This window comes from Salarias fasciatus, chromosome 19, assembly GCF_902148845.1.
Source record: "Salarias fasciatus chromosome 19, fSalaFa1.1, whole genome shotgun sequence".
In the NCBI taxonomy this organism is placed as follows: Eukaryota; Metazoa; Chordata; class Actinopteri; order Blenniiformes; family Blenniidae; genus Salarias; species Salarias fasciatus.
The window spans coordinates 6,040,973-6,067,127 of NC_043763.1; the positions used below are offsets into that span (position 1 = coordinate 6,040,973).

The 26,155-nt window shown below is 44.9% G+C and overlaps 1 protein-coding gene across 2 annotated transcripts in view; it reads left to right on the forward strand.

The window, feature by feature from the left end:
* The first annotated feature begins 7,972 nt into the window (after window positions 1-7,972).
* Window positions 7,973-26,155, forward strand: part of akt1 (v-akt murine thymoma viral oncogene homolog 1) — a 37,439-nt gene continuing 19,256 nt past the window's right edge. Inside the window, exons 1-2 of one of the 2 annotated variants that reach the window (XM_030116724.1) lie at window positions 7,973-8,166; window positions 15,996-16,182. In XM_030116724.1, the coding sequence (XP_029972584.1) occupies window positions 16,137-16,182 (46 nt within the window). In that variant the 5' untranslated portion in view covers window positions 7,973-8,166; window positions 15,996-16,136. The remainder of the gene's footprint in view (window positions 8,167-15,995; window positions 16,183-26,155) is intronic. The other variant, XM_030116723.1, reaches the window with a different exon arrangement.

Below are 26,155 nucleotides of genomic sequence, written 5' to 3' on the forward strand. Positions count from 1 at the left end.
CCGAGAATTCACACAGCGGCAGCAAGTAGCAGGGCACACTGGGGCGCATCCGCTGGCTGTCTTATTAAAACACCTGTCCCCGCCAGCGAGGGAGGGGGGGGGGAGGAATCAGTGTGGCACGGAAGAAGAGGACGACAGGGGCAACAGCGGCTTATCCAGCAACCAGTTTTACTCTAAAAACAGGGGCGGATCCAGGGATTTTTATTGGAGGAGTCCAGAGCACAGGGGGTACCAATACTTAACCCTTCCATTCGGTCTTTTTTGCATTTAATAGATACAACAACAAGAAGAACGCAAGATAGAAGATAGATTCAACATTTTAGCACCAGTGTTTCAAACTTTTGTAGTAGCGGTAAAACCTGACCAATATATAAAGTAAAAAAAAAAAAATCTGTAATATATTCAATGAGGGCTAATAATTCATTCTTTATTGTCAGATATTTATTCATTTTATTTATGCATCCATTTGGAAACTCAGATCAGAACTGCAAAGGACTGATGTTTGCAGTGGTTAAACTACTCAAAAGTAATGAAAATAAATGGTATCACTTTAATACTGAAACGACTGAGTGGAAATAAACTTTTTTAAGGTGGGGAAGAGCTTATAAACCATCTTACATGATCAACATCAATAGAAGTCACACTGATTCTGTTTACACAGACTCAAATAATCAGAATGGAATTTAATCGGAGTGATTTTCTCCAATGAGAGGACCGAGTTATGCCAACCTTTATTCAAAACCATGTATCAGCTACTTCCTGTCACCCTAGCTGGGGTTAAATGACATCATGCACGCCGTTCTGACGGCGGTGGCAAAGCATGACGGGTGGATTCAGAAGAAAACGCTGCCCTCAAACATATAATTCTCTTTTACTGATCGGGCGCTGAACAAGGAGTGTGCTTGTTTGGTTTCAAATGAAATACAACAAGTTAGATCAGTCAAACTGACAAATCCATCTTCACTAATTACCGGTAAAGCCGGATGTCACAAAAGGCCGTCATCCCAGTGCAGTGCATCATGGGATTGAGCCACTGATTGAATCATATGATATTCTTGGTGCGTATAACCATGTATTAGAGGTTGAAATTGCCAGTAGGTGTGAATGCGAGTGTGTGTCACTGTCTGTGTCTGTGTGTTTGTGCTGTGATGGACTGGTGAGCTGTTTCTGGATGTTTCCTGCTTTTCACCAGCCGGGATCAGCTCCAGTGCCACTAAACTGCAGAAAATAGTTTGGAAGACGGATGAAGGGCCGGACCGCGAAGGGGCTCGACACTGTAATAAAGCAATCAGTACATTTTAATAAATAAAACTGCAACTTAAAATGCTTTGTTCCCTTGAGGCACGCTGTCGTGTTTTCCTTGTTTTCTTCCAGAGGATCGCTATTAAAAGTTCAAAGACAAACTCCAGAAATTCACCTGGTTGGACAATATGTTTCTTGTGTGCCAGTAAAAGAAACAATTTCTCTGCTACAAAGAAAGAGTGTCCGAAGTGATCAAAGAAGTAAAAATCATGTGTTGTAACATAGAAGGTCTTTTTGGGAACTTTTCAGGCCCCTGTTCTCTCTAATCCTGCTTTGAGTTGTGGAATTCCCTGGCACCGAACCACCCAGCGCCTTTGTTTTTCCAGACAACACCAGGTTCTGCGTGTGATTTATGTGGCTGAGGCTGTCTCAGGGCAGGAACAGTGCCGAATCTGTAGTGAAATCATACAAAGAATCCCCGCACGTGTGAGCGTTTTGAGGTGTCCTCAACAAAACGTCTGCTCCGCGATTGTTAAAGCGGGAGGCGGCGGGACAGTGAGGAAACAGAGGCTGGAGGCTGCAGCTGCTCATCTCGTGCCCCCTCTCCCTCCCCCCCTCCTCCTCCCGCACCCCTCCCCGTGCTCCCCCCCAACTGCCTCGGTCACCTTTGCCCTGTGTTCCAGCTGTCGTGCGTTTTGAAAGGGCCATTTGCAGCTCCTCACAGCCTCCTGACACACGGGGGAATGAGCAATGTGACGGGAGGCGGCAGCCACTGGTCGGAGAGAGGGGCCACCGGCCAGATTCTTATCCACTTACCGCTTTATTCCATTTTTAGTCCGGCTGTTACTGTTACAGAGCGAGGGCCGCCGCGCCGTGGCCGCGTCCAGATGAGGAGACGCAACGCAGTGTCATGATCTCGAAATATCGTCCCTGCAGCCGAGGTTAAATCAGGTGTATAAGATCTACAAGTAAGCTAAAAAAGAAAGGAGAAAGTGAATATCAAGGGGTTTTCAGTGATGTGTCAGATGTGTGCCTCATGAAAAAACAATTTACCATTCACTACTGATGCACACACACGCACACACACACACACACACACACACACATCCATGCAGGAGCAGCGATGTGGATAAGAATAGGAGCAGTGGCCCTGTGTTTCCCTGGCCCTGGCAAATGCAGGCGCCCGGCAGAGGAGGGGTGTGTGTTCACAGGGCAAGACAAAGCAGTGGTTGTGCCTGGGGACCGTGGCCTCAGCGAGAGAGAGGCTCGGCACGGTGAAGGTTCTCACACACAGAAAAAAGACAGAGAAAGAGAGAGACAGTGAGAGAGTGAGAGAGAATGAGAGTGGGAGAGTGGGGGGTATAGAGAGAAGGGGTGGGGGGGGGGGGGGAGAGAGAACACTTCCTGGAGGTTCATTCTTCCTCTCTGCAATCATCAATGGCATTCTCCCCCTGACCCACTCCTCTCTCAGACAAACAAAAGACCCCGCATTCCAGTGTAGCCTGACTGGCCAACCAGCCAGCCATCCAGCCACCGTCCAACCACATCACTCTTCCCACTGGACCGGAGGCTCTTCACCGCGGCGCGTTGGCGCTGTGCTGCAGATGTCAGCTTGAGGATTCTTCCTTAAATATAAAAAATAAATAAATAACTCTTGGACACATCATTGTCACATTCCTATTTTAAACACGATAAAGTAGAACTCTCATATTATTCCACACGCTGACTGGTATTTTGAATATCAAATTGTACATTCTTGCGATATCATTGATTTAATTTGGTCTCACTTTTCCGCCCAAAATGCCTCGGCGCTATCACGTTTAGGAAAGTTTGTGCCTAAGCGGTGCCAGTGCAGAGGCGTCTGAGTTCTTCATCCTACTGTGTTCTGCTTTGTGCTGCTCGTCAGATCAGACAGGAACGTCATCATTAACGCACTCTGGCTCTTTCACCCTGTCACTTGTGCTTTGAACCTGCAAAACTACAGGCCAGACGGTCCCATTCCAAGCAAGGGTTGATCACGAGGAGGAAATGTTGCTAAATATTCATAATAATAAGAAGAAATACACTGTTTGTTTAGTGTATCCTTCTCTTCATCATATGGGCTAAATAAGTTTTTCTCTCTTTGCAAAGAGGCTGCATTTCACATCCTTATTTTCTACCATCTGAATTTATATTAGGTCGCCTGTGTTCCCTTTTACATTGTTCTCTTCAACATCTGTGTTTTTCAGTGCGGTTAATAAGCTAACAGAAAACTAAGCAGCTTGCAGCCGTGCCAAACAAAGAACAAGGCTATTTAAGCATCGGCAGCAGCACATTCTGACATTCATTTCTATTTTAGATCATGAAAACCACATAGAATATGTTGAAAGGGAAATAATAATAAGTACAACTTCATGACAAAGTTGCGATAAAACGATACAAATTTACAAAGGATTGGTGCAGATAGGATCACAGAGCCAATGAGAAGGAGGATGAAGATTCAAAAGAGATATCACTTAATAAGAATGGGAGACAATGAGGGATCCCCTCAGTCAGACAGGAACAGCTTGGCAAAACTGACAGCAGCACAGCGGCGAGGAACACATTACAGTGAGTGACAAAGAGGGGAAATGACAGCAGGAGAGACTGAGACACACAGACCAACGCTGGCATTGCTATCTGCTTCTTTTTGTGCTTTTTTGGCACAATTTTTTTTTTTTTTTTTTTTGAATCATTGTCTGCTTCCCCTGGAAATCGTACTTTTCTCACCTATCCTTTGTGCGAGTGCTTCTGATTCCGGAGCCGCACCGTCCTGATTACCAACCCGTCCAACTGTTGTTCACTCTTTTTGTTTGAGCATTTTTCTCTCTGCCTGCTGGCTCCTCACCCCAACCGGTCGAGGCGGAGGGCCACCCACCGCCGTTCAGTCAGAGGTTTCTTCCTGTTAGACGGAAGTTTTCCCTTCTCTCTTTTACTCATGTGGGAATTGTTGAGCTGTTACATTTTTTTTTCTTCCTATTTCTCTCTATGGCATTGACCTTACTAGAAAACATGCCCCGAGATGACTTATGCTGTGTGATAAACAGTTTGAACTTCTAAAAAAAAGTGGGTCATGATCAACATTTGAATTCCAAACGGATGGAAGTTTAAAAAATAAGCTGTGTCATTAATCAGTCGAAGAAGTAAAGGGAAACAAAAGTCAGACGAGGTCAAACATATAATGACAATCTGATGGATATGTCTTACATAGAGGTTCTGTTTAAAGGACCTCCCTAAACATCTTTGATCAAAACGAGTCAGTAATCTGAGAGCTTTGTTTGATACAGAGGCTCCCTGACGTCTTTGAAGCGAGCTCCGCTGGCCTGTCTGTACCTGTCTGGAACTGGTTTAACTCCTGCCTCTCCAGTAGCACCCGTTCTCCGCAGCTGCACGACGGTTAATCCCGCCGTAACGCACCGGCTAATAATACCACACACCACATTAGAAATTTAAAGGCCCCCCGGCAGTTTCAGCCGGAAACGTGATATCTCCTTTCCTAAATGTCTCAATATTTTGTTACTTCCCGAAGATGTGTTCCTGCAGATCCAAACGCAGGTATCAAACTTGGCGTGCCGAAGAAAGAATGTGGTTGTATTTGTCTTTGGGGGATTTTACCATCCCTACTGTTCGTAAGAGAACTGCGAGGTGTAGAATATAGATGGTACATTAATATCAGTTTCAAACAAAAGCAGTGTCTTTTTCAGCAGCAGTAAATATGACATCAATAATACTTTCTGATCAGGTATTTTAATAAAAATTGAATTGAATACTCTCATCTTACAGCAAGAGGGGCCTAAGTTCACGGTCTGTTCTTATGGAGACTGTGCAGAGTTTGCATGTTCTCTTTATACAGTAAATGTTTGTACACCACAACCTTGGAGAAAACGGTCGGATGGATGGAATGTTTCATGTTTTATTAAATTATCATTGCTTTTTGCTCAGTTTAACTCCCATATAGAGCTGGTTCCAGCACACTGCATTTAATGTCCTTTGCATAGAAAGTGATGGATTGGGAAGAATTTTAAAGTCAATTAATTATGCTCAAGAAAAAAGGACAAAAAAAAAAAACTTCTGGAGAACTTACAAAACAGTGAGAGGCATGGGTCATCTGTAAGAAACACTGTGTTTTCACAACAATAAAAGTCTGTGGATAAAGCTTGCTGATGAGCTAAATGAGATATAAAAATTAATATTTAAAAAAAAGGAAAAAAACTAACCCTGGGCACAGAACAAGTATCAGGAAATTTCATTTTATATCACTGAATATCTGGTTTGTAAATAATTCAGGAACACAAATTCATTGCGTTATGATATATTATTGGGTTTATGTAATGGTAAATTAAAAAAAGTTATTCATTCAGTCAGTCATTCACTCATCCATTTACTGGGAGCTGGGATCAACTGTACATTGGACAAAAAATGGCTATAGAAGAAAGAAATATGAATATTATTGGTTTTGATTGCTTATGCCTGTGGACATTTTAGGTCATATTTCTTGAATTCAGTTATTTAATTTCTGGCATAGAAGAAAACGACATTGACACTGTGCAGTCTGTTCAATAATATCCAGGAATACAGCTGCTGTTTGCACCACATTCCTTTCCATTCACAAAAAAAAAAAAAAAAAAATCCCTTTCATTGTGTGGATTTGAAGTTCTGACTGATGGCCCCTAAACACATTTAATGGTCAACTCCAAGAGGCTGAATATACGTTACTCATGTTGACAGTAATCCATAAAACGTAGGGAACGGACCCTCGAAAATAGTGGGGAAGAATGCGTCTCAAAGCAGTCAAACAGAAGTTGAGGGAGGTTTTAGAGAGTTTAAAAGGTTTGCTGTCAGTCAACATGACAGCAGTTTTGGTGAAAGCTAATAAAAGCACAAAAACACATTTTTCTCACCATATTTTTGTTGGTATTTCTCACCAACATAGAGGATCAGACTTGCTGTTTAGCTTTCAGGTTTTATACTGTTTTTATTTAGATAAGTTAGTTAGTTAGTTAGTAGATAACTGTAGCAACTTCAGTGAAAATGTTAAGACAAATTGTAGTTGATGAGCTTCATTTTATCCCCATCTTGGATGGTGTGTCTGACCATGAGACGCCTGTCCCCCTTCTGGACTCTAACTATAAAGCAGCACCGCTTTCGGCAGCCATGTTTCTTGTTTGTTCTTGTCATGTGAACACCATGAAGTAGTGAATGGGATAACTATCCCAGTTCAGATGAACATAACATCACACGTGTATTTTCAATGATAAATTAATATTGGGAGATGGACAGATTCTTTTTTTAAACAGAGTTCAAAAAAAGTGAAATAAATGGGTTTTTAAAATCTAAGCGATACAGAAGTGGCAAACTCTAAATTCATACATGTAAAGATTTAAAAAAAAACTCTGGATGAGCAGCTTCTCTGTGATCTGACTGCAGCAATGTTGCACTTTTGCAATGCATATTGGTCTTTATTGTCAACTGAATTCTGTTAACTTGGAAATGAAACTATCCCAGCAGGGAACTACTCCAGTTCCCATGTTCAGGAAAGCCACATGAGATCCAGAACGATCATTGACTGTCGATAAGTCTGATTGAATATAACCTGATTGAGAGAGCAGATTATTCTGTTTGGACATTAAATAAAGTGATCAGATTGATGTTTGGATTTATATTCACTGTCAGTATCATCTGATTCAGTTGGGGGAAATATCCCACAATGCTTTGCAATGACATTGACCATTTGTGACATGCACACATAATCCCACACACAGAAGTGTGGAAGATGGATTTATTAGATTGTGTTTCTGTTGAAACCGAAACACTTAATTAACACAATCATTACCCAGTCAGTGTCTGATCATTAAAATACATACCGAATACAAATCACTTCAGCTTACTCTGTTAAATCTTAGATGTTTTCATCCGTTTCCTGCTGCGACGGGTAGTTAAACATGGTTAGAGTGGAGATTTAAGCAGAAGTGAGGCAACATATCAATAATCAAAAACAACTGCTTTAGAAACAGTGAAAAAAAGGTCAAAAATAAACACGACTGTTCTACAAACTAAGAAATACAGCAAGAAAATCTAACAAGACCCTCTGTAGGTCCCCGAGCCCCATGTTTGACCCCACCAGATAAAGCAGGCAGGGTCCAGAGGAGCCATGCAGGTCCTGCAGGGTCGTAAACACAGGCCACAAAATCATGGACTGCCCTCTGACCTCCCTGGAGGAGATGGCCAGACCACCCCCACCCAGACTGTCACCTGTTTGAACTGATGCCTTCAGGTCAAACAGGGCCCACACATCCAGATCATCACATGGCTTCTATCAGATGGGCCATCATCAAATCAGATCATTGAGTCGGTGTGGACCTGGTGGAGGTGGAGTGGCGGTTAGCGCTGTCACCTAACAGCCGGGGAACTTTCAGTGTGGAGTTTGCATGATTTTCTTGAACTATTTTCTTTCCATAATCCAAAAGTAAGGTTATGAGGTGACCATAAATTATGAATATTGCCGTTTTGAAAGTATTTCTATTCTATTTGCATTTTACATTTTGTACACAAAGGGAGCAGCCCCTGTAATTTCATTAGAAGTGGCTGTATTGAATTGCAGTGGACTGAGCAGGGCTCTTTGAACGGGACGGGCAGGCCTGCGAGAGCGCGGGCGCTAGGACCCGGGAGCGCGCGCTGCCACAGAGGCATTGCAGACAGCGCGTTTGGGAGGTGTAGTGGAAGAAAGGCAAGAGAGAAACGGAGTAAATGAGAGCACTTTGTCCAGATTGTTCAAGGACTTATCAACTAAAAATACCGCCGAAACAGCCCACTAGAATGAGACGGACACAGTGTTGAGTTCCCGTCCAGGTAAATGTCCGCCTTTCCTTCGCATGGTTCACTACAAGAGGCCGACAGCTAGACAGGGTAGGTCCCCATTGTACTTACATGGGATGCGGTTATTCTCACCCAAGCTGCCCTGCTAGGCCCCATATCCTTTCTATCGCGAAATGCAAACCCGAAATCAGCCACTTTCTCAGCTTCACGCCGCCGCACAAGTTATTTAACGGCAAAGTTGGGCTCGAACAAAGCGACGTGTAGTAAAATTACAACGCGCTGTGGCTTTTTTCCTTCAAACAAACAGTGAGCGTCTCGGAAGATGTTAACCATTCATTTTTTTTTCTTTCTTTCTTTCTTTCTCTGAAAATGACCACTTTTCCCTACACAGTCCTCAGGCCAAAATATCTGCATTCAGGCTGAACTTTTTAAAGGCTTCAACCTCCAGCAGAAAGTAGTTTTTTGCCTGTGCTTTATAACTCAGGAGGCAAATGAAAACAAATGAGCTCAAGCAGGGAGCAGCTCATTCATTGTTATGACCTGAACTGCCTCTGCGTTTGTTTACTTGAGTGAGAAACTTATTGCCAAACAATTACTGCGTCTTCAGGGACCAGCTCTGCTCACACTGTAGTATCCACATGCATTCATGGAGTCTGCTGTAGTTCTTTCTTGTTACTTTCCCTTCCCTACACCCCTCCCAAGATCTCTTTCAGGACCTTTTGGTCCTCAACCCTGACACCAGGGAGGTCCTGAGAAAAAAGTCCCATTCGAGTTGTTGGTCTTGTTTTCCACACTAGTGGTCATCACAATGAGATCATGCATGTGGGTAGCTGTTTTTTCTGCTATTATCCCACCTACAGTTGTGTGCTTCTACACTAAATCATGCTAAATACAGACTACAGAAAATAAACTGGGAGTTTATTCGCTTCTGTTCCCAATGAAAAGGTGTGCCTGCTGGACAGGTCTTACGGACATGGATGGTAAGGCTCCACTGTTGAACTTGGGATAAACCTGACTTTACTAATAATCTGTTTGTCTCCATCTTCCAGGGCTCATGTATGCATGTTCAGCCTGGAAAGAGAGCGTTCTTCCCCCGGGCGCGTAGTGTCAAAATGTGTTTTTATCGGTCATGGGACTGCGTCAAGTGAGTGTGTGTGTGCGTGCGTACGCATGGGGGGACTTGGCATGTGACCTGGGGAAGATGCAACAGGCTGGCGTAATGATGCAGCCAGTGACTTGCTTGGCTGTCCGTGTTGTGTTTAGAAAATACCAGTCACCTCCCACCCAATCCCCTCGCAGCCCCGTTGACGCAAATGTGCCACCAGTTGCATGCAGAATCTGAGGAATGTTGTTTGAAATTTTGCGTCTTCGAGGAGGCAAACATACAGACGGACCTGACTGTGCAACAAAGCTGCGCTTCTTATAACAGGGCGCTTATCTGAGTTTCGCAAAAAAAAAAAAAAAAGGTGAGAAGTCCAAAATACTTTTTCTCTGACTCAACTTGTTTACTGGTTATCATCTGATTTGCAGCTACCTGACAACGGTGCTGTTTATTTATCATAATGGGTGTGTCGAGTGTGGCAAACATTTGAATAAATTCGGCCTTGTGTCGCATCTTTAATTAGTTCTCGGCTTGTCTGAACAGCTTAGAAATGAATACATTAACATGAGTCATAAAGGGTTTGTTGTTCATGTCATCACAGGACTGAAGAAGTGAAACTACTTGTCTTTGAAAGTTGCAGTAGCTGTGGTTGGGTGTTCAGCTTCTGCCGCCCTTAATATTCTTATCATCAATGGTGTGTTTTCAGGGAACTTGAAAGAGGAACTTGACACTCTGTAGTAGATCACACTAATACTGGCTGCTCTGTAGCATTTCAACACAAACCCAAGTGTTGCTTCAGGGACTGTCTGTAGCAGGTGAGCATGCATGATATTCTTGTTTTTTGAGATCACTTTAAACACAGGTCTCTTATTCTCCCGCCGTAACCAGCTGCTGACTCTTGTTTACTCAAACAGCAGCAGAAAATAGAGCGAAAACAGACCTGCATCTATTGATCTGCGATAAAGGAAGTAGCGTGGTGATGTCGGCCTGATTTTCTGCTTCCTGCCATGTGCACGGGCCTGTCCTCCCTGGCCCAGTGACAGGCTCGGTGTGTGGCATCTTTCGCTGCATGACACTGATTTGCATTGAATGGGGTGGGCCCCAGAGCTGGAGCCAGAAAGATGAATGATTGAAGGCCGCCCTGACATCAGGGCGGGCGGGCAGGCAGGCAGGCAGGCAGGCAGGCAGGCAGGCGGTGGCCCAGAGGCCTGAGGACCATGTGACCTGCTGTCAGGGTACTGGGTTCATTCAGTGGCTGCTGGCTGCAGTGCTGGCAGCAGCCCAGCTTTTCCACACAGGCCGCAGTAGCAACAGGTCGCTCCCATTAAAACAGCAGCACTCTGTTGTGGCTCCAGAGCCGGTCTTGTGCATGTGTTGCTTTTTTGGCTGTGGTGTTTGTGTGCTCAAGTTTGTTTGTGTGATGTATTCCAATGTGTACACTACCAGTCGAACGTTTGGACACACCTTCTCATTCAATGGTTTTTCTTTATTTTCATGACTATTTACATTGCAAATTATGACCGAAGGCATCAAACTATGAATGAACACATATGAATTTATGGAGTAAAGAAGTGTGAAATAATTAAAAATATGTTTTATATTTTAGATTCTTCAAAATAGCCAACCTTTGCTTTGATTATTGCTTTGTGCACTCTTGGTATACTGTTTATGAGGTTCAAGAGTCACCTGAAATAGTTTTTCAACAGTCTTGAAGGAGTTACCAGAGATGCGGAGCACTTGTTGACCCTTGTGCCTTCACTCTGCGCTCCCAAACCATCTCGACTGGGTTTAAGTGACTGTGGAGGTCAGGTCATCTGATGTAGCGCTCCCCAACAGTATCCCAGTATCCCACACATCATACCTCCTCCTCCTCCTCCTCCTCCTCTTCCTCCTTGCTTCACGGTGGGAACCATGCATGTAGAAACCATTCGTTTACCTTTTCCGCGTCGCACAAAGACACAGCGGGTTGAACTGAAGAGCTCAGATTAGGACTCATCAGACCGAAGCACAGATTCCCGCTGGTCTAATGTCCTCTCCTTGTGTTTCTTGGTCCAAACAACTCTCTTCTACTTGTTGCTGTATCTTAGTAGTGGTTTCAGTTACTTGACTATAAAGGTGTGATTCATGCTGTTTCATGGTAGTGTTTGATGGTTTTTGCGACTGCACTTGAGGACACATTCCAAGTTTTTGCAATTTTTCAGACTTACTGACCTTCAGTTCTTAAAGTAACTGTGGTTTGTCTTTGCTCAGTTGATTGGTTCTTGCCATCATATTATGAATTATAACCGTTGTTAGATCTTCATGTATACCAGCCTGACATCTGCAGGACACAACCGATGAGCCTGAGCTGTGAGTCCAAACCCCGTTAAAAAGGCAACAAATTACACCAGTGAACCCTGACAAGGCACAACTGTGAAACGAAAACAATTCTAGGTAACAACCTCATGAAGCTCATTGAGCGAAGGTCAAGGAAGCAAAGGGCGGCTCCTTTGGGCGCCTCCAATGACAATAAAGATGATTCTGATTTCAGGAATCTAAAATATACAACATATCTTGAGGTACTTCACACATAATTCCACATATGTGTGATTCCCAGTTTGGATTGCTATCAGTGCACTTGTTTCTTCCTTTAAAAGAATACTCCGAAGATTTTGGACCCACGCCCTATCCCTATCATTTACAAAGTGAGATAAGCTCATAAATACCTTTTTTGTGTCCGTTCGTCCAGTGCCTGGCTAACAGCTGTTAGCATCGTAGTTAGCTTAGCTCAACTACGGCAGGTGAAGAGGAGACAGAGCCAGACTGAGAAAGTGGACAAAATACTCCTTCCAGTGGTCCAGGGGACGGCGTATTAGCACGCGAAGTAAATCCGAATGGTTATAAAACTTTTTAAAAGACGTGTGTTTTCTTTTCAATCCCTTAAAATAGCGTTTTGATACACACAGACCTGCACAAGCATAGTGCGCTGCAGAATGATATACCAGGCGCACAGCGGCTGAGTCTATGCTTCTACTGCTGTGCTCCGGTATATCCTTCCGTGGAGCACTGCGCATACGCAGGTCTGTGTGGAGCAAAAAATTATTTTAACGGATTGAAAAAACCCCACGTCTTTTAAAATGCTTTATAACCATTCGGATTTACTTCACGTGCTAATACGCCGTCCCCTGGACCACTGGAAGGAGTATTTTGTCCACTTTCTCAGTCTGGCTCTGTCTCCTCTTCACCTGCCGCAGTTGAGCTAAGCTAACTACGATGCTAACAGCTGTTAGCCAGGCACTGGGCGAGCGGACACAAAAAAGGTATTTATGAGCTCATCTCACTCTGTAAATGATCGGGATAGGGCGTGGGTCCAAAATCTTCGGAGTATTCCTTTAACTCTCCATCCAGAATTCTTTATTGACACCAAAACCAAGACAATAAACAAAAATACGCAAAAAAAAACAAAACAAAACTTTTCATTTAAAAAACTCACTTTTGCTGGTTGAAGAAGTGAAAAGCCGTGTTCGTGGCACATTCACTTACAGATGTATTGAGGCCCGGGGCCGTGCTGATATGACTCGTAGCCTGTCAATAGTCACATTCACTTCCTGTTGTTGTCCCCACCAGTCCACTGGATGAGGTCACTCAAACAGAGCTCACTTTTGATGGCTAAACCCCGATGCTGCTCCGGGACAATTGATTTCGGTCGATGGTCAGGGATTGCCTGCCGCGGTATGTGACATTTGTGTGAACAAACATGGCAATTGATTATTTTTTTTCCCCCCTCTTTCTTCGAAGTGTTCAAATCCTTTCTTTATACTGTTAGAAAGTATCTGACGATCAAGTGTTTGGATTGTGATAGCCTGCAGGTTTGATGGCTAACTGATAAATCTCAGTTGGAGTTCAGCCAATTTGTCAAATGACTACCAGCGATTCCTTATTGTGATTTTTATATGTTCTTATTTAACAACTGGGATTTACCCCAACACTCCACTGCCTCTCCACCGCTCCCTTCTACTACTGTACCTGCTGACATTGGGGAAAAAATGGCAAAGTTTTGTTGCGTTTTGAGTGTCTGTTTACACAAAATGATTTTCAGCGTTTCTTCTGTTTCTGTGTAAATGAACTTTGTTTTTAAAATGTTGCCATAATTGCACATATTTTCTAAAACAAAAATGCAAAATCGGTCCATTTCCATTTTATATGTTGTGTAAATAGGGCCTGTAGCTGAAGATTTCAAGGAACTACTGGTTAATTTCATGAAAGTCAATTCTGGTTCTTAGTGATACTCTGTAAGGGTACAGTTCCCCCCCCAGCCCCCTTGAAGAACTCTAACCTTATATATCTCACCTAGAGTTTGACTTGACTACTGCTGTTGCACTTTCACTCATCTTTAGTTTCTGTGCAACGCTTCTCCTAACACTGACACATTTACTGAATGTGAAAGCTGTTTTGTCTTGTTTCCTGTCGCAGACCCCATTTATTGTTTTGTTGTGTTAGGATTAGTGTATAACTTTTCACCAACAGATGTGTATGCCGAATCCGATCAGCCTTAACATTACAGCAGGTGAGGTGAATAACATTGATTATCGCAATGATTATCACTAATACTTAAGACAACGTGGTCTTCATCTGTAAAAGTGGAGCTGTTGTTGAGGTACAAGAAGGAGAAATAGTGAAATGGTGACAGGGTCATGTCTATGTTCTATCTAATGATTTGAAATTAGTTTTTTTTTTAGTTCAGTTTTGCTTTTTTTTTCTCTGTAGGAAGTGTTATATTCTCCATCAAGATGATGTGATAAGTTGACTGGAAAGAGATGATAGTTGTTATTATCAGGATTTTGTAAGATAATTTAAAGTTTCATCAATTGCATTATTGGGAACATCAACAACATCATGGCTCTGTGGTCTCATCCAACAGATGAGCTGTTGTAGCTGAAGTTGCTGCAGAAGTTAAATCTGGTTCTTTCTGAGAAACTGATGAACTGTGTATGGTGACACCTTTCTGTTCTGCACTGAGACACTCGGCAGCTGCTCATCTTGTTATTACTGATCTTGAGTTTTCAAAGGGAACACGTACATTGACAGCACAGGAAGTGGGTTGTGTTCCTAAACATGCATGTGTGTTTATTTTCGGTGACGAAATAATGTCACCTCCAGGGCTCTCTCACAACCTTCTTTGGTCTTCTGTGTTTTTGGACTCATCCTACCCAAAGATCATCTGAGGTGATCTAACTAACATAACACGGTGTGGCTCAGTTGGTGGAGCAGGTCGTCTTCACCTCGCCTTAACCACATGTCAGATTTTCCTTTGGCAAAACATAAAACCTCCATTCACTCCTCATGCTGTATGAAGGATTGTGTGAGTGCAAATAGGTGAATGGGACTGTTTTTTATTCTTACTTAAGTCATTCTTTGATAGACTTTGATGGATTGATGCGCATTTTAATCTTTATGTTGCGAAGATGTATTCCCAGACAATATGAAACATACATTTTCTTCAGTTTGCATTGAGAGCACGGCTATTGTACGTGTTCATCCAATCCCACTGTATCTTAATCTGCCGGTTTTTCTTTGTGAGGTGGATGGAAAGTACCGACTCTTGAGCTTTAGTAGCATTTTCCTGTTATAATGTGTCTTAATGTTTGAGTCTGGATCTCATTAATCATATACACAGTAGTGTCCAAATGTTTGAGGCTTATGTAGAGGGGAAAGCTGCAGTAATGCTTCAAAAACAAACCAAAAAAAGTTTATTTGTATCTCTTAATTCTAGTGGATTAGCAGGAGCGTTTGGTGCGACCACTCTTTCCTCACTGTCACTGTCGATCTTTCTAGAATTTGCATGGAGGGTGTTTTAAAATATGTAAGACAAGTAAGCACAGATCTTCTGTGTTTGTAGTCTGGATCAGAACCGTCTGTCTCTTCATTTAAACCCACACAGGCTTGATTATGTTACCGTCAGGACTCTGTGGGGGGTCACACCGTTACTATGAATAAATCCAAGTAAATTTGGAGCCAATCAGACGCCTCCCTGCTGGTATTACATGATAAATGCGTATCATTATATTACACCTGCCTGAAACCTCGGCTCGGTATTGTATGCTTCCCAAAACAAAAGCTTTTTGGGGTATGATTGTCAAGATATTGAGACATTTTGCATTTTCTACAGGTCAATTTTACATTTTCTGTTTCTTTTTGCAGACCTTTCTTATTGCAACAACAGCATTCTCACTATTTTTTCGAGATAATTGTGTGTACAAACTGGTAATAGTTGAACCAGATCAGAAGTAGCTTTTAATTGTCGCATGTTCAGAGAATAAAAGCACTGCAACAATACATAATTAGAAAATCATTTTGCGAATTATGCTCTGTATGAATGATTCATCACAAAAACATGAATATAGTTTCTACTGAGTTAAAGAATAACTACGCCTTTGAAAAAGACAGTTTGAAAGACTTTTTTTTTTTCAGACTGAGGAAAGATTTGACAACATTAATTTTTAACTGCTGTTCATGAATTGAAAAAGTGTATCAGAAATGGCTGTGTCGGTGGTGAACAGCGTGGAATTTTCCAATACTAGAGAGCTCATTGTGAACGCCAGAAACCACAGCCCTCCAACAGATATTTGAACCTTGAAATGTTGCAGGTTCCACTTGTGAAAAGGACTTCCATGTGGCTGCCGCATATCCTCCACTGACTGGGCCATAAAGCACGAGGATCTCCTCAGTTCCTCTGCCGCGTTGACCCGAGGGTTAATATTCAGACAAGTGGAAAAACTCTTTCACCTCAGCGTGGAGCTAATTTTTAGTTTTTTTTTTGTTTTTTTTCTTCTAATAGGTAACCACCATTGAAAAAGGCGGCCATAAACCCGAAGACCCCATCTCGAGGCTCGCGCAGAAGGCTGTGTGAAGGAGAGTCCTAAAGCAGAGTTGTGTCTCTCCCTGTGGGAAACCTGGATCCTCCATCCTGCCCACCAACATGACCAATGTGGTGATCGTCAAGGAGGGATGGCTGCATAAAAGAGGTAAATAAACAGATGATTTGTCCAACATAATAACATTTCATACGATTTGTTTATATGTAGTGGAAATCCTGACTGTGCTCACATGCAGTTAACCACGCTGGCACGCAATGTGAAATATGTTAAGACCCTAAAATATGTTGATTGTGCAAAGATTTTAAAATCCCTTGTCGATACACGTTGGAGAAATGTATTTAAGGTGCAGAAAAAGTGGATTGTTTGCATCCCTGTTTAAGTGTTTCTTTTAAATTTGAGTATTCATCGCAGCACAGATTTAACTGCCACATTTTCACACTATCCCTCATATCTGTATTATTCCAGTTCCTTAGCGTTTGGATTAGCAGGTGTTTAATGTCTAAACATTTTTTCCTTCTCTGTGCTTCAGAAATTGCTAAACTTAGTGACATCTCCTAAGTGCAAAGGCGCTTGACTTTAGGATAAATGTGTTTAAAGTTGCTCGCCGGATCTAATGTAAAGCCCCAGTCAGTTGCTGTGTCCCCAGCGGGCCCCATTTAGCTTCTCTGACAGTGGTGTGTGTCGTGGCGTGGCTCAGCGTCGGGCGTCGAGTCCTGTTGTTTGGACGAAGAGGCATTCCTCACATACCTGCTGGCTTTGAGCAGCTTTATGTGTGCGTACTGACTCTGCCTTCAGCTGCGGCTGCATCACAGAGCCCACTCCACCGCCACCACCAGGGGCAAAATTGGATAAAGAACTTGTCCAAAACCGCTGAAGTCTCTCGGGCCCAGAGCCAAGTATCCAGGCTTTTACTGGAACAACTGAAAAAAAAGGGGGAATCTAAACTCAAATTCATGGAATAAGATGATGCTAGCTAAAGCTCCTGAGACTCAGAAGTGTGGAAGAAAGTGTTGTTGAGACGTGTGCGGCCACACTCCCCATCGGCAAGTCTTAGTTCAGGAGTGTAACAGGCTGATGTTAGTAATGGATTAGCCTGGTTCCACTCATTCAGGCAGGCTCATGTTCCTCCATTCAGTCTAACGATCAAACATTGCCAGAACAAATTAGTCAAGTTTGGAAACATCTGACATAAATACAGTGTTGTATAATCCATAATCTTGGATTATCTACCGCCCCGAATAAAAAATCCACACAACCCCACATTTACATTGTTGTTCTGCAGGTTTTACAGTTAAATTGTGTTTGTTTAGAGTAAAATGAGAACAGGAACATAGTTTCTTGGAAAGGGGATGTGTTTGGCATCACAATGAAATCGTTTTGTGCTTGTTTTTTCTGTGATACAAACTGGCATCAGTCCATTTTTCCACACCTTGCACAGTACAGATAAGAACAGAACATCCTAATGGGAGGCGAGTGTAAAGCATAACTGTGAGAGTAGTCAAATAGTGACTGGTAAGAAAACATTAAAGCACACACACAGACACACACACACACACACACTCACACACACTCACACACACAGTTCTAGCAGTGACACCCTTCTAGTTGTGACACACGCACTAAACAAACAACCCTTCAGGAATAGTGAGTTGGCATGTTGTCCGAGCCCAGCAGCTGTGCCCTGTGAAATGTCACCCAGAGCCTCTGTGTTTTGATTGGAGGGCGTCCGCCTGCTTCCTTGACAGGAAGCCTTTTCGTGTCGCGTCACTGTCATGCGGTCTCTGCCCCAGAGCCACGGCACAGAAGGTGAACCTGCAGTAGCCTTGTCTCGCTGTCCATCACCTGCAGCCGGGCAGCCCGCTCCCGACAGCCATCTCCTCAGCCTGCACCTTGAGTGGAGGCTTTTTTCGGGGCCGTGGCGCCACCCAAGTGACTCAAATCTTCATGTAGGCGTGATAATAAATGGCTTATACCGCCTCTAAGTGTGTTCACCATGCTCATTACTCCCATGTTTGCACTCAAAACATCAATTTAATGTTTTTCAAAGGAGAGGCCTTTATGTTTCCATCAACATTGTGTGTGTGTTCCCCGACCTGGTCAAGTACCAGGCGTCTTTTCGTGAGCAGTTTGCAAGAAAAAACCAAAACAAAACACACACATCCAGTGTGAAGTGGTCTCGTGTTCAAGCGGTGCCCATTTATTGGCTCTACAGCGTGATTGAATTTCACGGAGACTCAGTTGCAGGCACAAAGCACAGCGGCTCTGGCATGCGGCTGACTTCTACTCTTGATTCCTTTCCGATTAGTCATCTTCTTGCATGCACGTGCAAACTGTGTCAAGATTCATGGAAGAAAGTGGAGCAAGTATAATGGTGCCCTGTGAACCCCCGTCCTCAGTAGAGCCGGTCGTTCTCTGGAGCTCCAGATTCTCAGCCTTGAAGTGCTCCGTACATTTGTTCCAGACGGGCCGCACTCAATGGGATGATCTCATTCTGAAGGACACACCTTCATACTTTCTCCCGAAGCCTGGCGCTGCAGTAATGTGTTTAGATTGTGGACACGGTTTGGGATGACTTGTTGAGACTGTTATCTCCGTTATCTGTTTTGGAAGGACGGTTTCGGAATGCGAGACGGAGCCTCTGAGCGGCGCAACGCTTCGACATGCATATGCAAATGCGCGTGGACAGTGTGAAGCATATTTATTTAGAAGTTCCTCCGCCAGCAGGACATTACTCAGTGCCCTTATGCGCAGACCGCATTGCAAGTACAGGCTTGCAAAAACACTGTAACTTTGTTGCTACTATCATAACCAGTTGTTATGTGTCCCCAAATGATACTTCGCTTTTAGATCCTTCACAGTGTGCACCCACACACTTTGAATGTGCCTACGGCCTCTAGTGGCCACAGAGACCGAGCAGCATGTTATTTCTTTTTGCTAGTGTGTTTTTCCAAAGTTTCCATCAAAGCCAGAGCATCATCAGACATCAAACAGGCAGATTGTGGGTTCCCTAGTTTCCAGGGAAGCGCCGTGGCCAAGAACCCAGTGAAGCTCAACAGAACAGCGCTCGCTTGTCCTCCCCTCTTCCCTGGCCCTTGTTTGTTTGACTCATTTGCTCCCTGACAAGTATAAAGAGCCGGCCCCCTCGTTAGGCTAACGAAGGCCACAACAACTGTTGGATTTGGGTAGCACGCTCAGCTGGCTCCAACTGACGAGGGGACGGGTGGGGGTGAGGAGAAGCGTCGAGCACACCAGGAGAGCTGGTGCGGGGAAGATAAAGGGGCGAGCGGAGAGGGACAGAAGTTGAGCAGCGTCTTTTGTGATGTTCCCAGAACATTGCTCAGTGACCCAGTCGGTCGGAGGAGAGCTGGCGGATGTCGTGTGCGACGTGCCGCGGCGGAGACCCTCTCGCGGTTTGCCGTGGAGCTCATCAGCTGATTGGTTCCTTCGCCGGTCATGTGGCTGAAGGACGCCCGTGAGCGGCTCCTCCGAGCGAGACCTTGTTGGTGGTCCAGGAAAGTGCATGAGACAGAGAGTGGGAATGAGGGGGAGGTTTGGAACTGCAGACACAGTAGTTAGTGTATGAGAAGGTTTTTTTTTTTTTTTTTTTTCTTTCCATCTTTTGAATATCAGAGTTTTGTGCATCTGGTGAGCAGGCCCGCAACAGTTCTGCCAGCATGCTCCACATTTGTATTTGCTCTGTATGATCTCAGTGAGGGAATGCAGTGTTTCCTGTACTGCTAAATGCTCTTCAAAGGAGCAGGCCCACCTGATTAAGTGTGTCTCATGATACTGCAATCCTGACTGCCTCAGGAGTTTGGGACTTTGAGTATCTGCCAGATCTGCTGCTGGGTTCGCCCAGGCTCCTACACATCCCCTCATTATGGCTGTCATGGGCCACATGCTGCTGCAGTACACACACAGACACACTGCAGGGGGAAGAGGAACAGCTCATCAGATTTGCTAATATATTCACCTACACCGAGGAGATTCAATAAACACAAATCTCAGTTGGTCGTAAAGTGGCAGTCTCAGACCGAATTAGGTAACAACTTAATGTTTTCTCTTTTAATAAATATCCGTTTCATATATTTAGTACAACAAGTGGTCACTGGTGCCTTTTCTTAATGCCAACGTTACAGAGCACTAAACAGGAAGTAAGTGCGTCCAGATCTAAGGCTTAGCAAAATGACTGAAACCTCTAACGGTGGGATTGGAGACTAGACTGAGTTACTTATTACTGAGTTACCACCAATAAAAGTAGAGGGACAAGTAATAAACTAGACATACCCAAATGAAACGGGGAAGAGAAAAACAGGCATAGAGTGCTTTGAAGTTAGAGGATCGCCCATTGGAATGAGTTTGGAGTCATGTTGATAAATGAGTTTAAAAGAAGAATAGTCTAAATTGCTCTGTCTGGTGTAACGTTTCTAGCCTGCAGACATTTTGGCTGATATGAAGTTGCATAGCATAAAATGCTAATTTTTCTTCAATGTGTTTGTAAATGAAAGCATAGAAGCTTACAATATCAAATTTTGTTTTTTCTGTGAAACGGTGAACTCAGCTCATAGGATATTTTGTAGTTTGACTGAAATAAGTAGTGCAAATCGAGTTGGGTATTGGCTCATCAACTAGTGGCTGAAACTTTGTTGGGCAGATCCAGCCTCTAATTGATCAGCCGTTGTGGTATCTGAAGTTTCAGACAGATTTGGGAGCGGAACCCCTGCAGGCGGCGTCCAGCAGCAGAGGGTGTCGCACCAGGACGCGCGGGCTCTGGCCCGGGCGTCTGGCCGTCAGCGAGGACCCCCTGCTCCGGGTAATGGGAGGCAGTCTCCTGTTAAATGTGGTGGAGAGAAGTAAATGAGTGAGGTGCAGCTGTCGGCAGGCTGGCTGGCTGGCATGGTGGGGGGGCACCAGGAGGCTGAGGGAGGTGGCACCTCCGCCAGTCGCCTCCTCTCACGGCAGGCCTGCTGGGTGCTTACTTTTCTGTGCAGAGCCCGCCTGCTCCCTGCAACTGTGGCGCTGAGCTGCACTGTCTGCCTCTGCTGCGCCGTTCCCTTTTCTGTCTGTGGCGTTTCCTCATCTCTGTTCATCCTCTTCTTTCTCTTCCATTCTTACTGTCTCTTTTTTTTTTTTTTTTTTTTTACCCTTTTCTGCCCCTTTTAGTTCATGAGTATCCCCGCTCTAACCCCACTCTCCATCCTCCCCCACTTCCAGCACATGCGCTCCCTCCCACCGCTGCCGCCCCACCATCCTGTTGCTAGGATAATGACCCTGCTGACAACTCAGACCCATAGCGGAAGCGGCTATGGACCGGCGAAAAGCTCCCAGTCTTTGAAATCAATCACATCACTGGCACCTCTCGCCAATTTAGGAAGGGTAGGGGAGACAGAGAAATGAAGGGGGGATGCTCAGCTGTCGACTGACTGAGAGCTTGACTGTATGCTCGCACATGTGACGTCCCACTGTTCGCTTCATTTAGTTTCTCTTGCTGCTGTTATGAGGCAACGCAGAAAGTTTGGTCTCGCTCCGTAGAAAAGATCATCTGGAGTTTATTCCTCACTTGTTGGATGATGCTGAATCTCTCACCGGTCATTTAGAGTTCATTGTAACTAATTTGCTCTAAATAATGTGTGTTTATTTGTTTTCTGTGCAGCAGCCCAGTTAACTAATCCATGGACTGCTTGTTTGCCCAAGGAGAAGGGGCAAATCGCAGCCCCAGTGTGGCAGGGGGGAACTTCCCACAGTGTCTCTATGGTAATCAGCAGGTGTCACTCACCACGGAGAAGAAGTGAGCGCTTTCTTACGAGCGTGAGAAAGAGGGGCAGACTCCATCGCACCCCAACCCCCTAGTTTTTTTTTTTTTTTTTTTCTTCTTGTCTGGGTAGTAGCAGCAACCAGGGAAAAAGAGACGGATAAGGGGAAGAGGCAGAGGGGCTGCATTGGATGCTGGGGAGCCCCTTCAACGCAACCTGTTGATGCTGCTGCCAAAACCCTGGCAATGGAGCCCCACCCCCCTGCCCCCCGCCACCACCACCACCACCGCCGCCGCCACATCCAGCTGCGTGGAAGTGAGAGGCGCCAGCAAGAGATGTTTGGGGATGTCCGGAAGGCATAAAGGCGAGGAAAGAAATGAAGAAACCCAAACTGCTGGATGGTTCAGGATGGCGTGTGCGGCTGATGCCGGCCTTATATGGTCACAGCGACTCGGGCAACTGGGTAGCCCGGGCAGCACGAGAAGCTCAGCTCAGAGCCCCTCGATTCAGGGCGGGGGTGGGGGGGTGGGGGGGGGGATAGCGGAGGCGGAGTTCGTGGTTGCTGGGGCTCAGTGGTGACCCCCGCATCAGGGAGCCCCCTCTCCTCTGGAGCAGGCGGCCCGTGGCTCATTGAGATGCAGGGCACAGGGTGGCAGGCCGCAGCTGCAGCTTACAGGCAGAACCCGGCAGAAAAGGGCCGAAGGGATGGCGGGGGCGGCTGAGGAAAAACCAACAAAAGGCGAAGCCCCCCTTCTCCTCCTCCCTCGCTTTGGAGTTCTAATTCCCTAATCCTCAACCTCCGCCCACCCCCCCCTCTTCTCATCCGATTCTCACCACTCAAACACACACACACACACACACGCACACACACATGCATAGTTCATGCAGTTACCACTGGCTCCGTTCCTCTCATCCCCAAGCCATGAATGGCCAGACGGGGACAAAACCCAACAGCAGCCCTCTCAGGAAGTCCAACCACTGGGTGTGGGCACTGAGAGGCACATTTTGTCTGACCCTCTCTCTCGGTTCCTCTCACTCTGTGTGAGATCATTTACCCGCTTGCCACGTGAGGGTGTGTATGTTCCAGTAAGCGTGTGTGTGCGTTTGGTTTATCAAGGACCAGATGACTTCGCCGGGCCTCGCCTTTTTAAGAATATTGTGTTGAAAATGTTATTTAAAAGCGCCTCAAAGCAGAAAGAGGCGCATTGGTGTGTAACAGAGCTGTTAGTTTGGCCACGTTATTGGGACACTGCGGCCTCTCTTTCAGAGGCCGCTTGATGAATGCTACATGATGTGTCTTATTAAAAGCCAACAAGCCACAGCAGCTGGGACCTCAACATTCCTGTTGTTGTCACATAGAGACGGATAGAACAGGATGCTCCTCGGAAACAGCCACTAACCTCTGTCAGTCTCTCTCTCCCCCTCTTCTGGCTAAAATCTCCCACATTTTACCCTTTTAGTGACTCCTCATAAAGACCGGACTGCCCGTCTTTTACTGTTTTGGCCTCCCAGTCAACTTGCGAGTGTTGTCTAAAGAAAGCATCAGTGTAGATTTTAATCTCTCAGGGTCCTTTTTCCTCACAGAGGAATCAAATTAACCCTTTTTCAATTCTATGGCTGCATATAAACAACTTTTAAAGATGTTCAGGATTCCTTACCCCCTTAGATTACTTCAGAAAACATCTGTCTCAATCATCTCTCTCTGATTCACCGAAACATTCCAGTGAAGCCAAACAGCGAAGGACATTGGGTTTAGCTTTCTGAACTCTGTCATCTCTCTTACGGGAGTCCAGAACTGCATGTTGGGAACCGCTGGTTTAGGAGATGTCCTTGCATCACATAGTAGTACACATAAACAGAAGGTGCTCTTGATTTGATAAACGCATGCATAAGCAAACAAGACGACGCTCCGCCACGTACAGCTGTGGCCAAACCTGTTCTCTCCCCCCTGCACCTTGCTGTATGTTTTTGTGTGTGTGTGTGTGTGTGTGTGCGCGCGCGTTTCGGGGGGTATAGAGGGCGTGGCGGTGGCACGCCGGAGCTGTCCACACACAGGGCCATGCAGCAGTTGGCAAATAAAGATGAATTCTGTTGTGTTTGGCAGCAGTTCTCCGTTCATTATTTTCCACTTTGCCCAGCGCGCATCCCAGCCCTCAGCAGCTGCTTGTCATGTAAAGACACTCTATCAGGCCCTGACAGCTCCTCCCATGCACACACATGCACACACACATTGCGCATGGCTCATGCACACTTCACTTGCACTGACACCACCGCCCCCACCCACTTACAGTCCTACATATGTGAGGAACATATGCAGTGATCTGTCTCACTACCGCTCCATTCAGTGCAAGTCTTTGCACTCGGCGGAGCTTTCTCATCCCCTCCACTTCTCTCATTTCTCATCCTGTGTCAGATCAGTCCTCCCATTCTTCCGTCCTTCCCTTAATTTGTTTGAGTTGAGCCACATGTCCATTGTCGCACTTTGGTTTTATTGGAAAACCGTTGATTGTGGGACAAAGATAATGCGGTGGATTTCCTCGCCACATCTCGTCCAGACACTCGCAGCAGGCATTATCTGATCTGAATCTGGCGGTCAGTCTGTCTGTGGGCCCCGCTTTCCTGTTTTGGAGAACACGTCGACTTCAAAAGAGGTTCTAGTTTACTGGAACACTGTGATGATGAACTGACTTAAAAGCTGGAGTCTCTCCTGTGTTGTGTTGTTATGAGGTCCATTGTCCTCACCCCGTCGCGCACTGAGCACAGGATGTATTTGGGGTCTGCTCTGCACAGTGCCGAAGTCAAGTGTCACACGTTTGCAGAGTCTACATCTACATCAGTCCTTCATCCTAAAACCTGCCCCTGGTTTATTCTATCTGTTTGCATCACACTTTCTATAAACACCACGGTGGGGATTTTGCAATCACATTTACCCTAAACTGTGTTCAAGTAAACTTGAAAAAAAAAAAAAAGAGTGAGAGAGAAAAAAAAGCCCAGCTGTCAGTTTCACTTTCTGATCATGTCAGGGCTTGATAAAAGCCACAGTGTGGAAAGTACGGCCGAATAAAAGAAGAAGAGGAAATGAGTGTAAATAGGAAGCTGACAAGGGTCATCTTTGTTGTTTATGCTCTGAGTGCAGACAGTGTCGGGTGGAGGGGGGGGGAGTGGTGGGTTACCATGCAGAGTTGTGGAGACGCTCGCACACACACACACACGCACACACACCACACGGGCAAGCGGATGTTTCTGCTTCCACTTGTTTGTCATGTGACAGAGTTTGTGGTCAAAGTTGGGGAAGTTGCTGTGTCCTCCTGTCTAGGAGGAGCGTGCACAAGCTGATCTGCAGACGCCTCATCTGTCTGATTGCATTTTCGTTTTGAAGGAAGGCGATGTTATAGAAAAAGATTCTAACAACCTTGAGTTTTGATGTCATTTTTTTTTATTATTATTATTATTCTGTCACAACAGTATGAGGGGGAAAACACATTTTGTGATTTGTAAAATCGGTTTGCTGAATTTATTAGTAGATGGAATAATAGACGGAAACGAAATATCAGTGCAGCTGGCACCGCAGCACACTGCTTTAAAGCATTCGTACACACATGCGGCCCCAAGGTGAGGAATCAATATTTCAAGGGAGCTCACGTTCCCAATGGTTTGTGGGGAGAATCCACCTCGGACACAAACACATCAGGACCTCGTGACTCTTCAAGGCCTTCTCTGTAGTCCCAGATAGCCCAGATCCTGGTTCAGGTCATTACAGTCTGTCTATGACAACCATACAATATCAGTCAAGCTCTGTAGTCTTTCACGGCGCTACGACGGCTGGACGATCTTACAGCAGCGCAGAAATCAGCAACAACACACATTCACAATTTGCCATGCCATGCATTGAGGAAATTTTACTTTAAACCCACACCATGTGTGCCTCTCTTAAGGGAAGCTGTGATTATTAGCTGAAGTTCCTGTATTCCTGCACGCAAGCAAGCAGAACAGATTAAAAAAAAGGTTTGTTTCAGTACAAACACATTAGTTCTACCACGGTTCACAATGGTTATCACAATCATCACATGATGGAGAAGTTTAATGTGTGTGTAGCTATCTATACACTGTAAGAGTTAACTCTCCAAGCTTAAATCAAACGTTGTCAACCCAGCATTATTCATTATGTTTGTTAGCATATTTAAAGGCAGCAAACTGAAACTTACTCAAACATTTACTCATAAACCCCCTTCATTTGGGTTCACCGCAGACTATGAGGTTTTTTTTTTTCAGTGTAAGTAGCTCACGGGGAAGGGTGTCAGACGCTTATTAGCTCAGGGGCCGTATACAGCTCTGTTTGATGTCAGATCGGCCAGAAAAGTATGATA